This window comes from Candoia aspera, chromosome 12 (assembly GCF_035149785.1).
Source record: "Candoia aspera isolate rCanAsp1 chromosome 12, rCanAsp1.hap2, whole genome shotgun sequence".
NCBI classification, from domain to species: Eukaryota; Metazoa; Chordata; class Lepidosauria; order Squamata; family Boidae; genus Candoia; species Candoia aspera.
In genome coordinates this window covers 10955972-10971131 of record NC_086164.1, presented here as the reverse complement: position 1 = coordinate 10971131, position 15160 = coordinate 10955972, and the positions used below count along the sequence as shown (strand labels likewise).

Sequence of the window (15160 nt, the reverse complement as noted above, 5' to 3'; positions counted from 1 at the left end):
GAGGAAGATTTTTGCCCTGCTTATTAAAAATGTATGGAGCAATGTTCAGTTGGGTAAGCTTTGCCTGCAGTCTGGAGTGGCACATGGGCTATCTCATACGACTCTAGGTGGCTCACGACAATCCATCAAATGTAGTTAAAAACAGGTACCCATCCCCCCAGGCGCCAGACATCCTCACAGCAAAACCCCCATCCTAGCCCAATGCTTAGGGGTAGAACCAGGTCTTCATCGCTCTCCAGCCCTTGTAGGAACTTGCTGGTATCATCCAGAAAGATACTGGAGGCACCCTTTGTTTAGCCTGATCTAATTTTAAACTTTTAAGAAGGCAAATCCTGCATTAACCTGGCAGAAAGAAGATTAGGAAGAGAGCATCAAAATTCTACTGTGCACTTGGAGAGATGTCCTCAGCCTCTAAAAAGGGTCCTCCACGCTGGAAGGAGTTCTAGCTAATTGTCTGGAGTGAGTTGCAACCCTTTAGACCTCTGCTGCGGCATGCAAGTCTAAATAAATTGAAATACATCCGGTAGATTGAAGTGGCCTTCTCAGGAGTTGTAAAGAGAAGAACTGCTTTCACCCAAATTCAGAGGAAAAGGGAACACAAGATTTACCACATCAGAGCTATGGAAGAAACTTACCTCCTTAATGTGGAAGGAGTCAAGAAAAAGATTTTACATGGAGGCTACGGGAAACTGCCTGATTTCCAGGAGGGGAGCAAGGTAAATGTCTACAAGCTCTAACTAACAAGGTTGAGTGTAAGCCAGGAGCTGTAAGTAGACACAATAGCCAAAGGGCAGTGTCTGGAGAAAAGATCCCAATTTGTGGGAATCAACAGTTCGCAGGGGAGAATGGAATTTCTGCATTGCTTATGGGCATCTGGGCTGCATTTGACTCCTTGCCATAAATTCAGTGGCCTTTCTCGATCAAATTCAGATTATATGCTACATAAATAGAAAAAAGGGAGGAAGAGACCCCCTCTAGAAAAAGGTTTTACCCATGACAGAGGTAAGCAAGCTCCCTTTTAAGCCCAGGACTCCACTGGGGTCATAGACCCAATTGTTAGTGTCAGACTCCCCTCCGCTGAGTTCCTGTCCTGGGCTTTTATTTTAAAATGGTTGCATGCTGCCCCTTCAAAACCAGATTTTCCCTGCAGCAAGACTATTATATGCAGAAAGAGGGTAAAATACAGAGATACCCATAATGGAGGAATGGATTCTGTAAGTGGAGACCTTGCAGAAATGGCTAAATTGGCTTGTTTGAGTAGGGAAGGAATAACAACTACTTTTATAAAAGTCTGGAAACCCTTTATGGACTTTTTGCTGAAAATGGATAAAAATGAGCTGGTGATTTCGGGATTTACTGATTAAACAGACCTGAATATGGGAAGAAGGGAACTATGTGATGTAATTTTGGGGGGGTGACGGGACAGGATTAATTATGTTTGTAACTGCTGTAAAGAAGATGGGAAGTCGCTTCTAAATATTTTCTTTCTCTTTTTTCTCGATAAATATTGTTTATAATTTTTTATTTTTTCTGTCTTTCCTGTTTTTCTTCTATATCTTTTTCTTTTTTCTTTTCTTTTATACTTCTTTGTGTTTAGCTTTTAACTCTGTAAAAAAAATATTTTAAGAAAAATTGTGTGTCTGTATATACATTGTGTGTGTGTGTAAGTGTGTTTGTGTGTGTGTATGTAGTATGTGTGTGTGTGTGTGTGTGTGTGTGTGTGTGTGTATATATATATATATATGTATTAAAAAACAAGTTTTCCCAGGATGGATTAAGATTGTTGCATCTCTCAGGTCATGTTTATAGGCTGATGCCATCCACTCATTGCTGGAGACAGGAGAAGAACATCTTGATCCATCATCTAGATGCAACCTAGAAAGAGAAAGCTCCTAAAAATTGGGGAAGGGGGAAGAAACGGGACAAAGTTTGTGTTTGGGCAGGAAGTCCCTAACCAGGATTAACTGTAATCTGCCTTCCATGCAGATCATCTTCCACTTCCAGACCCTAAAAGATGATTTTGAGCGGACAGTGATTGATGACAGTCGGAACACTGGGGTCCCCATGGAGATTATTGTGGGGAAGATGTTCAAAATTGAAGTGTGGGAGACATTGCTGACCTCCATGCGGATCAACGAGGTGGCAGAGTTCTGGTGTGATGCCATAGTGAGTGTTACTGAGAGAAAATTATACTTGAATGGACAATGCTGCCTCTCTGCTGGACGATAAGGTGATCAGTGGTATCCTCTGAATGCTTGTAGCAGGGAACAGCAGCAGCAGCAGCAGGAGGATTATGTCCTGCTATGGTTCTCTCAGAGGCACCTGATTGACCCTGGTGAGAAACCTTGGTCTGATCCTGCATGAATCAGATTTGGGGATGAAGAAGCTGAGGGCCCAGGTTGGCATGCCTTGAGTCTGCCCCTTCAGAGTCTCTCTGGCCCACTTGCAATTTTTTAACATGACTGATAAAGTTGTTAAATTCCCAGAAAATTACCTTGATTCATTATTTTATTTAATGAATTGAATAGAATTTTTAAAATGTGAAGGAAATCAGATTTACTTTTCTTTTTTTCTTTGTTTTCCTGGCTTTATCTGTTTTTTGGAATGCAGCCCCAAACTCCAGAAAAAAAAGTTGCTCACACCACTCATCTATCTACTTACTCATGTCAAACAGCACAAAGAAAGTGTTTGCAGGCAGGTTCAGTCCAGCCTTCTAAAATGCCTTGAGTTCATGTCTAAATCCCATTTGTGAAGAGTTGCCTGCACCAATATGAAAGTGCCCAGTTCTTGAGCTCAGTCTTCCAAACTTTGCTACTTAGTTTGCCTACATACTGGCTGGGTAATTCTGGAAGGTGAAGTCCATACGTCTTAAAGTTGCCAAGGTTGAGAAACACTGGATTAGATGGTGATCTTTAGAATGAAATAGATATAGGCAAGTGTTCCTTTGTTATCTATGCATTGTTGGAGGTGGTATGATGGAAGGAAAGGGATGGTGAACCCATGGTCTTCCAGATATTCCTGGATTAAAAATGCTAATAATGCTTACCATAGACTAAACTACTGAGATGCTGGGAATGGTAGTTCAGCTTTATCTGTAGGACAACAGGCTCTGCTTAGAAAGAGTATCTCTGCAAGTGCTTCAGCTTTGCAGGGAAACAGGTGCTTCAGAGTACAGGTAGTCCTCACTTAACAACTATTCATTTAGTGACAATTCAGACTTACCATGGTGCTGAAAAATTGACTTGCGACCAGTCCTTGCACTTATGGCCCTTGCAACATCCCACGGTCATGTGATTGCCATTTGAGACCTTCCCAGCCAGCTTCTGGCAGGCAAAATCAACGGGGAACTGTGTGATTTGCTTAATGATCACTTGGTTCACTTAATGACCATGGTGATTTGCTTAACAACTGCTGCAAAAAAGGTCATAAAATCAGGTTGGATTTACTTAATGACCTCTTCGCTTAGCAACCAAAATTCTGGTCCCAATTGTGGTTGTTAAGCGAGGATTACCTGTATGCATTGGGTGCATGCATAGCATTAATCAACAACTTCCATTTTTCCTGGGATTGCATGGCAGCTGTTGCGGGCAGCCAAACAATCCTGGGATTATACTGGCTGTAAGGAATTGCAGAGAGGAATTCTGGGAGGGCTTCCATGCACACCGAAGCACCTGCTTCCTTTCAAAGCCTCTCAAAGCCCTGAACAAACTTAGTAAAGAGTTTCCTTTTTCTGCTGCTGCCTGAGGTCACCTGCCTTCTGCTGCTCCTCATTTATGGCATCTGCTGCTGCTCTAGTATCTGTGAGCGTTTTTCTGGGTCCCCAACTTACTTTCCACCCTTCTGTGCTTCCAGCATACAGGAATGTATGCCTTGGTCTCCAAAGGCTTAAGGAAAATTGCTGAGGGCAAAGATCCTCTTCAGGGACAGAAGCACCAATGTGGGATGGGCAACATGTTTGACTATCACAGCACAGGCTACGAAGACCTGGACGAACTGCAGCGGACACCTCAGCCCCTCATCTTCATCATGGAGCTTTTCAAAGTGAGTTCCCTTCAGGAAGGTCCCCTGAACTCTTTAGACCAAGAGCTGCTACCCCGCTGGATATTTCGCTGGCGAGAGGGCAGGGCTGGCTACTTGGTGGTCCTCCTCTGCCATTTTTAACCTCGCCACAGTTCTGTAAGACAGGCCAGGCAAACGAGAACAACTGAACCAAGCTTCATGGCTGGGTGGGGATTTGAATGTGGGGTTCCCCATTCCCAGTTGGGACTGGTAACTTCTAAAGCATACAGATTTGGCAGTCAGCACCACCAAGGACCAGTTCTGAGGCACTAAAACTTTTTCTGGACTGAATTCATCCATGTGGAGAGGGATGTATTTGTGTAAATTCCTCCCCCCACCCTCCAATACATTGCATTTAGAAATCTAGCAAATCAGGAGGAAAAAGTTCAATATAGCTGTTTTCTAAAGTTCTATTTTTCCCTATCACTTTGCCCATGGCTTGTTTTCATCTTCAGAGGTTATTTTCTAGGCCATTTCTCTCCCCACAGTGGTTCATTAGGTTTCTACATTCAGACCTTCCAAGTCATTTTGGAAGGCAAAGACTTTCTTAAATGGACTTTTACTATTAGAGAAGTTTTATGCTTACTTTTATTTCTACCCTAACTTTGCCATCTTTGTAGTCATTATTTCTTAACCCCTCCCTGAAGAGCAAGAAGGTTTCTTTCTCCCTTGTGATCCTCATAGGCAACTACAATTAGCTTCTGAGCAGAACTGATTGACAACTTTTTACAAGGCCTTTTAAGGTCCTGTGTAGTTTGGGAATGAAAAATATATGTATCTGGAGAACAAGTGTCTTACTTAAGGAGTTGGCTTTGAGACCAAGACAGTCAAGAATAGAGTTTCTCATGGACCAGACACAGTCCCTCGGTTCAACTACTCACAAGGTGGTGGTTGTAAGAATAAAATAAATGAAGATTTCTAAGCTTCTAGAAGAAAGTAGGGAATATATATATATATATATATATATATATATATATATATAAATATATATGATAGATATAGATAGATAGATAGATTATTTTATTTTATTATTTTATTTTATTATTTTATTTTATTTTATTTTATTTTATTTTATTTTATTTTATTTTATTTTATTTTATTTTATTTTATTTTATTTTATTTTTATTTATTTTCAACCCGCCTTTATTATTTTTATAAATAACTCAAGGTGGCGAACATACCTCCTTCCTCCTCCTATTTTTCCTACAACAGCAGCCTTGTGAGGTGGGTTGGGCTGAGAGAGAGGGACTGGCCCAAGGTCACCCAGCCGGCTTTCATGCCTAAGGCGGGACTGGAACTCTCCTACCACGCCTGATTGGCTCTTGGGCTGAGAGAGAGTGACTGGCCGAAGGTCACCCAGCCAGCTTTCACACCTAAGGTGGGACTAGAACTCACGGTCTCCTGGTTTCTAGCCTGGTGCCTGAACCACTAGACCAAACTGGCTCTTTTATTATCATAAAAGCAATAATAGTGTACTGAGACCTTTGTTGAAAGATCTCTGCATATCCTTGTTCAGCTGTTAGGTAAGTGTTGAGTGCTGAGAGGATCCTCTCAGATAATCATCTCTGGAACATTTTCCCTAGCCAGATTCCACGGCACCTGCTCTTACATCCTTAGACTGATTTTAGTTAGCTCCTCTGAAGATTTACTGTATTCTTCGAAATGTATTGTTTTGCTCTTGTGTCAGGTTAACTTGCACTGACAGGTAGTGAAGAACGTGATGGGTTGCAAATTGGATAAGCAGAATTTGTAACCACCCATTGTTTTCCTGGCCTTGCAAGGTGGAGGACCCTTCTTCCTACAGAAGGGACACATGGGCCATGAACAATGAGGAGAAGTTGGCTGCTGTGCCAAAACTGCACACTGAGGGCAACCGGCTGGTCTTGTCCAGGAAATTCAAGGAAGCGGCAGAGAAATATCAAGAAGCTGTCATCTGTTTGCGCAATCTTCAGGTTAAGGTGAGAGCTGGATGGAGATAAGATGTACTTCTGTATAGACTACTTGGATGTTAAGAGCCCTTGGTAGGTGCTCTTGCCACTTACATCCTCAAGGGAGAGTTTTTTAGTAGTAGTAGTAGTGGTAGTAGTAGTAGTACTTCAGTTGTGAAATACTTTCTCCAGCAGCTTCTGTCTGCCTCTCTCCTGGAGAAGTGGTTGCAGTTTCTCTAGATGGTTTGATGTGATTCTCAAATTCCTGCAGCCCTTTTAAGCTCTAATGCTTCATTGTGATTGTTTGGCCTTGTTATGCAAACTCCCTGGGGAATATCAAGCACATGGCTATGTGATTTGTTCACACAAGCCGAAATCACACTATATTCTGGCTTGGGGTGGTACACACTCTATACCTCGTATTCTTTTTCATTCATGTTTGGATTTTTCTCCAGTTCCTCTACGGGACCATGCCTGTGATAGAAGGACTCCAGTTTGACCTATCTTCCCTGAATCATAGGTAGCAGGTACAGTCTTCAGTACCGCTTGCTAGAAAGTAATAGTGGAAGAGGGTACCAATCTCCAGTTTAGGCTTATGGACTTCTCAAATGCATCTTTTTGGCTACAGTGGGACACAGAATGCTGGACTGGATGGGCCTATGGTTTGATCCAGGCTTTTCTGATGATCTTAGGGATGGGTGGTTACCATTTCCTTCTTTGCTGGAACTCTTGACAGGAGAAGCCATGGGAGGAAGGTTGGCTGAAGCTAGAGAATCTCATCACACCGCTCGTGTTGAACTATTGCCAGTGCCAGTTAGAGCTAGGGGAATACTATGAAGTGTTGGAACACACCACGGCCATCCTCCAGAAGAACAATGGTATGGCAATCACTTAGAATTTGCTTTTATTGGTTTTGGCTTAATAAAATTAGCCATTGTGGTTGTAAACCATGGTTTACTTTGTAAACCACTTATAACTATAGTTTACTTTGCAAACCCAGTCAACTATGACTTGTTAAATAAACAACAGTTTGGCACAATCATGGGGATTGGAGAGGGCAGAAAACATGCAATTTCATGTTATTGATAGAACACCTGGGCCTACCTAAATAAAATTATATTTGTTTGTATCAGACCCTCGAGGTAGACCAGACTAGGAAACCAAAGTTATGAATGCTAATACTACAGTACTTTTATTATAAGAATGTTGCAAGTCTGAATATGCTTCCTCCCTTTATTTTCGTGAGAACTAGGGAGGGTCATACCTGAGACGTTTTCTCAAATTACATTTCTACCTTGAACTCAGAATTCTTTTATCTGAATGCTGTCTTAGTTGCAGCTCTTCCTCCTGTTCCTCAAGGTTATTCCTTCTTTCCATTATAGTTTGTGATGGAGGCCATATTTCCATAAAACTATGTTGTTTTTGTGAGAGGATAAACTAATTTCTGTACGATGTGGTCTTCTCATCTCAAAGTTTCAATAACAACAGTCCTTGAACATACTGTAAAAGGCTACATTTGGGAAGTGGCTGTGAATGATCACATTTTACAAGATATGTTTAGGAAAATTTCAACTGCCTTTGTTGTTTCCTAGAAAATGTCAAGGCATACTTCAAGCGGGCAAAAGCTCACGCTGCTGTTTGGAATGAGAAGGAAGCTCGAGCAGACTTTTTGAGGGTGGCCCACTTGGATCCTTCACTGGCGGCCGCGGTGAGGAAAGAGTTAAAGGTCCTTGGTGAGAGGATGAGGTGGAAATATGTGGAGGATCGCAAGAGATACCAAGGTCTGTTCCCCTTCTCAAAAGGGGAAAGTGAGATATCTGAAGAATCTTCTGTGGAAAAAGAGGAGCAGGCTAGCAATGGCTTTACAGCAGAAAAGGAACAAAATAATCCAGAAGCCTTGAAGCACGAGAGAGGACTCGGGGCAAGAAAGAGAGAAACAGATCAAGGAATTGTAGTTGATGAAGAGAAAGGGCTTTGGGTAAAGGTTGGGGGAAAAGAGAGAGAAGACTTTGTCCCTCAGAAAAAGGTAGAAGAAACAGTGACCGTAAAAGAAAGAGGAATACAAGATGACCAGAGGGAAAGACAATTATTTCTTGAGTCTGGAAATTGTGTGGTAGAAAGTTCTGAGAATGAACAACAGTTAGGACTGGGGCTACAGGAGCCGGAACTAGAGGCTGAAGCTGCAGAGATGAATTCTGAGGCCTGGGATCAAAATGGAGATAGAGATTTTGCAACACTGACAGGAAAGCAAAAGCTCAGAGCCACCCATAGTAGCTTTGATGGAATGGCAGATACGCCCATGAATGGCACAGAAGAAAGATCCACAGAAGGACACTGTGAGACTGAAAGGAGGATTGGGCTGGAGATTTTCCCCAGAAAGGGAGAATATGAAGGAAGGTGTGAGAACAGAGAAACTGAAGCTCATAATTTTCATAGGAAACAGGTCAATGTGGATTTTGGATCAGAACATGGCAAGGAAGGTATGAGAGCCATGAGTTTTGAAGAAGAGGATTGCTCCCAAGTCCAACAAGAAAAGTCCAAAAGAGGAATGGAGGTAGCAAGTGAGTTGGATTTGGTGGAAGAAATAGCTTTAAGGAAGGGAAAAAGAGACATTGGTGATAATTCCAAGCCAGAAGAGAAGCTACAGGGATATGAATCAAGTCCAAGTTGTTATGAGGCAAACCCTGAAGGCAGAGGGCCAGCCACTGAAGATTGTGGGAAAGGAGTAATCACACACAGTGCAGAAGTAGAGACTAGCCTTAGAGAAGCAAAAGAGATCCACAAAGAAAAAGCTGGAAGTGATAGGGAAGGAATCAACACTGAGGACAGCTCTACAACACAAGAAAAGATTGAATGGGATGAGTTAGGATTGAAATATTTTGAGGCAGAGTTAATTCCCAGCACTGAAGTGGAGAATTCAAAGATAGGACCACAAGGAACAACTTCCAACACAGAGCACATGGATTGGCAAGTCACATGGGAAGATCCTGGAAAAAGAGGAGGAACTGAGCAAATTTGGGGAGAACCACCTTTTGGGAGGTTTAAGATGTCAGGAATGGAACACAGAGACATGCATGATACAGCATTGTCCATGTGCTGGGCAGAAGACAGAAGACAAGTGTTTTGCTCAGGAGAGAGAGCTGGGTTGGGAACAGCAGGACAGTGGGATATTCCTATCCCAGGTCAGACTGCCTTGATGCAAGAGGAAACTGGTTTCCAAGAAGGAAAATGGCCTGAAAGTGATGATATGAGAGAGCCAGTTGCCAAGGCTTACCTTTGGGAACAGGACCAAAGTGAGGATCTCATCACCTTTGCTGAAGAAGCCAGCTCGACTTCTTGAGAAATGGCATCCCAAAACTAAGATCTCATTGTCCCAACAACTTGCTTAGCAGCTCTTTCTTCCCCATTTCACTGCATCTAAATCCAAGAGAATATATCATGACCCCTTGCTGGCCTTTCTTGGTCTGGCAGTGTTCTTGTGAAATTAAATATTGAGTGACCTTTCATGTCCTAAATTTGGTGGTGTTTTCCATTAGTAAAAGATGAAATACTTTGCTAAAACTCAATAAGCTTTAAAATAAAGGTGTGCAACGTATGTTGGGCTCAGGCCCTGTCTGACCTTTGAGTAATATACTAAGAGCATCCAAAATAATAAGTGCAGGCCAGGGTAAAAACTAGATTGGTTTAATTACATTTTAATTAGATTAAATACAATATTTGGGCAGCTTTCCATTTATTTTTCATTCCACCCACCAACAGTAACTTGTAGAGGTCTTTTGGGCTGACATCTAAAACCATTGAGGCCTTGGTCCTGGTGCCTCACCCTTGCTTTAAAATGCAATAATCACTGAATGTACGATTTCTACCACAGGCCTGAGAAAAAATAAAGTCCTCAGGCAACAGTTAGTAAGGGAGCAATTCACTGACTCTCACCCCTTACCCTTCTTAGAATAGTTTTGTAAACATAACATGGAAGGAACCTCTTTTCTGATGTTACGGGAAGAGAAGGCCCGACATTTGATATCCCCAGCCCCATTTAACATTAACCAATATATTTTCAGGTTATGAACAGAAGATGTGACACAGAACTTGCCACTCTTTTCTAAGTCAGCAATAATGCCAACACAATCAAGAAAGACACCGAGCAGAACAACTGAAATACAAATTTATTTTCATATTTTTCCAGAACAGAAGAAATGGAGAAGACTTGAGCGAAGACATTATAACCTGTCAAGATTAGTTTAGCTCCTGATTTTTAGAGAAAGAAACCCTCCCATATTTGGAACCCACATTCACTTCCTTTAGCCCAGAGATTCCTCCCCTCATTCCACCGCCAAACAATCTGTCCAAGTTCTGAGTTTATTCTTGGCTGCTCCTCTTCTGTGGATGAAGCACAGAAGGAGTCCTGGAAGGTCAAAGGAGAGCAAATCACTGGTCGTCTCTTTTGCAATAGGATGCTGCAGCTCCAGAGAATTGGGTGCTGGCAATGGCCACATGTAATAGTAGAGGTCAGGCCTAACCATGCATTGGAAGGGCACCATCAGCTGCTACATCCTTTATTCCTTTCAGAAATAATTGTATGTTACCCCCTGTTTACTGTTTGAAAACTGGAACATAAAAGTATATTTAAAAGGTAACACAAATTCTGCAGTGCTCAAAAGTGCTTTTTTTCTACACAGAGTGAGGGAAGAAAGTCCAATTTTAACTATCTTGCTTGTTGGCTTTGCATGAAATTGAATGCAGCTTCGGATGAGAGAGATGTAGGTTAACGTTTATGAATAGGGATACTACGAATGCCAACAGAAATTAGCGACTGAAATCCTCTCTATCAGAGCATCATGGAAGAAAGCAATCACAGTGACTGGGTTAATGGAAGGCTGTTAGGCTGACTTTCAGGAGGCAGTTTACCATATTCCCTAGAAAGTAATTTCTTAATGGGTACTACTGAAAATAGTGCTCAGTCACCTACCACTAGAGACAAGACAAAGGAAGATTCCATTCTTCCCTCCCATGGAAGTTCCAGGAAACCTTTATTCACAGTGTTACGCAAATCTCTGTAACATTAAATTTCCCAAACCAACCTCTGGTTCCTAATCCTAGTAACTCCAAGAAGCATCTAGAGAGGGAATGTAGACCAGTTTCAAACATATCAAGCTGAAACTCCATTAGATTGGTATGAAACAAGTAGCAGGAAAACATATTAATCTTATGGAATTACATTTCCCAGGAGAAAAACCATTGTTTAAAATGTGGAATCTAGATAGGGCTGGCCAGCTGCGGGAATGGAATAATGGGAATTGAAGCCTAACGCATCCGAAAGACATCAGTTCCAAGAGGCTGGCTTAACGTGTGCTGTTAGAGGTCCCATTCAACACAGCCTCCTGCAGAGTGTCTGCAAATCCAGGCAGCCCCACCAAAATTTGCCTCCTTTCTCAGCCACCACCATCACAGACATTCTTTAAATATTTCTTCCCTGGAACGCTACCCAATATTCAATATGCTGCTGCAATCTAGTAACCCCCCCCACCTTTATCATACAACCTTACATGCTGCGGCATCCTTCCCGTCTTACATTACTTTTGACATTTGTCGCCTTCCCGACAATTCACAATGGTATAATGAAGAACTGGCAAGCTACAGAACCGTTCTTGCCGCTGTCAGCTGAAACCTAAAACCGAGCTGTACTTTCTACTGCCAAAGCAACAACTTTAACGTAAGAGAGTCCAAAGCGGCACAACTTTCTAAGAGAGGCCTCAAAAAGCACATCTTCTTTTTGAACAGATAGGCTCTTCGATCCATGCTCTGCGAAGTTGAACGCTAGACGCAGAGAACCTGCTCCAAACACTGCACATTCAATTCCACACTACGCAAACCTTCCAACATCCTGGACTGAAAAACAGGTTCCATAACTGACGTTTGCTTTAGAACAAATCATAGTCTGCTATCTCCAACTACCCCATGTTAGTGCCTTTAACTCAGGGTTGTAAATACACACTTTCTGATGCTTAGATATTCCAACAGCCATTGTTGGCTCTTTTTTCTCCAGAAAATTGGTCATGCACGCCTTCCCACTGAACAGAAACAAATAGTGCACACCTTCAGAGGGCCTTGTTGAGTGGTGGAATGCCGACTGCTTTAGCCGATCTCCAAGGAGGGAATGAAAATCTGATGACAATCTGTTTCGTTTTCAACAGAAAAGTAATACACAACCATTATCTGAAATGCTGCTCTTCACTGGTACAAATGTGTCAATACTGTGACAAAACGCACACTGAAGCTCAGGCTGATGTTGGTGCACGCTTCCCACAGCCACCAAAACCGACACGGGATGCAACCATAGAGAGCAAACTACCTGGGCCATAATTTCTACCCCCCTCAACTTTTGTTTTGTTTTGCATACATGTAGTCCTCGCTTAACAACTATTTGTTTAGTGACAGTTCAGACTTACAACGGTGCTGGAAAAACCAACTTACAACCAGTCTTCACACTTATGACTGTTGCAGCGTCCCCGTGATCATGTGATTGCCATTTTTGACTTTCCAAGCCAGCTTCTGGCAAGCAAAATCAATGGGAAAATGGTATGATTTACTTAATGACATGTGGTTTGCTCAATGACCATGTGATTCGCTTAACAGCCACCACAAAAAAGGTTGTAAAATCGGGTTGGATTCACTTATGACTGCTTTGCTTAGCAACTGAAATTCAGGTCCCCATTGTGGTTGTTAAGGGAGGACTACCTGTACTGATACTTTTGCCCATTTTGTTCTCTTTGTTACCTAGATGCAATGTAAAAGCTCTCACAAAAATCACCCATCCATGCCTTTCTCTTAGTGGGAGAAACTGGGGATAACATTTCCATCTTGTGATTTCACACATCAATGTGTATTTATTACAAGTGAGTGGAAACTAAAAATTAAAAATGTCTTGAATTATTCCAGCAAGGAGCATCTTGGCTTACATTTACACTCCAGCAGTGATAAGCGTGCATCATTTATCCAGGGTGTGCATATGCTTTCTGGCTCACATCTTCTCGGTCCTTCTGACCAACTGCCATTTTCCAGGAGAGAAATTAAATGTGCAAGGGATTGTTTCCCAGCAGACAAAACTGTTCATTCAGGGTTGATCTAATGCTTAGGAGAGCTTCGTTCTGGGAATTCTCTTTAGCCAAAGCACAAGACTCTGGATAGCATTCCCATCAGTTATGATTTAACTGGATGATCTACTCCATACTGAGTGAAGGTGCAGGAGAACAGCTCACCCCACGCACTTTGCACTTTCCATGACCTCAGCTGATACACAGCTGTGGGTTGGTTCCATGCCACAATGCGCAAACAAACCATGTGGATGAAAAAAGGCCAGATGCTCGACCCTCCCTGCTCTAAGGTCATTCTGACGGGGAGAATCCGGTGCTAAAAGGAAGCAAGCAAATCTAGCCTTCCTGAAAACTCTGCTAAAGCAAAAAAGAGGAGGCAGTTTCTTTTCATTAGGTTTTTTTTAAAAAACCCAGCAGCATCAGCATTTGAAACAGATCAAAAGAGGCAAGCCAAAATAAACACACAATCAGGAATTAGAATTTAATGCATTATGGAGTCCATAACAACACTTAAATACAATATAGATAACATTGTATTTATGTATGTGTGTGTGTGTGTGCACTTGTGAATACAGTACACACACAAATAAAATTATAAGGCTTTTTGTTATAAAGCTTATCACTCATAAGGCTGCTGCTGCTGCTAAAAGGATGTGTTTCCAAAATCTGTTTTCTCTCTTCTATTTCTGTGAAATTTCTTCCGATTTGTTCCATCACTTCCCACTGAGCATGTTAGATATGCAAATACCCAATCATTTGCAAGTTCATTTCACAATATACTAAACTCTAAATGTAATTTTCTTCTCATGTTCTTAAATCCTTGTTTTCTCATATCTACCTGTCAATCAGTTCTTATGAAACTAACTCCAGTCTCTGCCATCTTAAACCACTGCTTGACCACTGGCTTGGGCCAAATCCTCAGTAGGTGACCTCAACTCCAAACTGACCTCACAAAAGGCAACAATTCACAGACTGTAGAGGAGAAAACACCACTGGCGTTCATTTGTGTTTTGCTGCGAAAGGTTGTCCCCTCACCTTCAGTGTGCCCTTTCAGAGTTCCTTGAGCCTGGGTCTCTCCTGGCACCAGGCTTTGACTTCGTCTGGACTCTGGCCACTCCTGGATCACTCTTCCGGCAAGCACTCTGGAGTTACTAAGCAGTAGTCTCCAGGGAGTCAAAGCTTGCACAGATTCTGATTAACTCTCCTTGAGGATGCGGGTGAAGCCCACCATGTGAGGGAAAGACAGAGGTGAGGAGGAAAGAGAATAGCAATTGCCAAAAACTGGTTAGACAAAGCCTCTTGCCTTCAGGAGGTGTTAGATTAGGGAAGTTGGACCTGAAAGAGAAAATAAAATAGTATCATATCCAACGGTGTTCATGGTGGTGCCTGTTGGTTTAACATTAAGAATACAGCTTGGGAGGCAGCAACATTGCACTTATGTGAATTGACTGTGACTCTTTGAGGAACCACATCTTTTTTTCCAACTCACACAGAAGCTTGAAAAAGGACAGGCTGGCTTAGTGAAGAGCAGTGCTATGTTTGTGTGAGATCCAAGGTGCTTGTTGCGAATCATTTTTGAATTCTGTACAGACATCAGTTAATTGGAAGGTCTACAGCAAGATGGCATTAAACGTGATTAAACATTTTTCGCATCTTATGGAAATTGACATATCTGCACCCTAAGCTTGCTCTTAGAAAGGATGAAGCAGCTTCACAATCCAAACAGGAGGGGGGACAGATACATCTTGGTTTATGAAATCACTGCTGAACAAAAGGAGGCTTAATGTTAACGGGCTGGCAAAGCAATTAGCAAAAGGTTAGAGACTGGGAATGGCAGGCACCAATCAGAAGCCAATGAGCCAGAAGCAAATACTAAGATGGTGGCTAATACCAGCAGCTGCCAATTCTAAGTCTCTAGGAGAACTTGAAAGACTTCTTCAACAAGGCCAAGGGTTTAGATCTTTGTCCTGTTAGGAAGAAAGGGGATTGTAACTTAGGGCACATCTAAATGGTCGATGGAGTTTTGTTTACTTGCGTTGGCTTCCAAAAGTCCACTGCTTATGGAATGAGATATTCTCA

The 15160-nt window shown here is 42.1% G+C and overlaps 2 protein-coding genes across 5 annotated transcripts in view; one reads left to right on the top strand and one right to left on the bottom strand.

Moving 5' to 3' along the window:
- The first annotated feature begins 620 nt into the window (after positions 1-620).
- Positions 621-14236, top strand: LOC134504511 (aryl-hydrocarbon-interacting protein-like 1). The gene is made up of 7 exons (XM_063313759.1): positions 621-716; positions 1987-2166; positions 3853-4041; positions 5841-6017; positions 6724-6865; positions 7580-8548; positions 14136-14236. Exons 1-7 carry the CDS (start codon positions 621-623, stop codon positions 14234-14236), a joined length of 1854 nt encoding a protein of 617 aa, XP_063169829.1.
- Positions 13550-15160, bottom strand: part of DRP2 (dystrophin related protein 2) — a 35908-nt gene continuing 34297 nt past the window's right edge. For 3 of the 4 annotated variants that reach the window (XM_063313590.1, XM_063313589.1, XM_063313592.1), the window contains exons 23-24: positions 14973-15048; positions 13550-14416 (exon numbers count right to left, since the gene is read on the bottom strand). In XM_063313590.1, coding sequence (XP_063169660.1) covers positions 14996-15048 — 53 coding nt within the window. In that variant the 3' untranslated portion in view covers positions 13550-14416; positions 14973-14995. The remainder of the gene's footprint in view (positions 14417-14972; positions 15049-15160) is intronic. The other variant, XM_063313591.1, reaches the window with a different exon arrangement.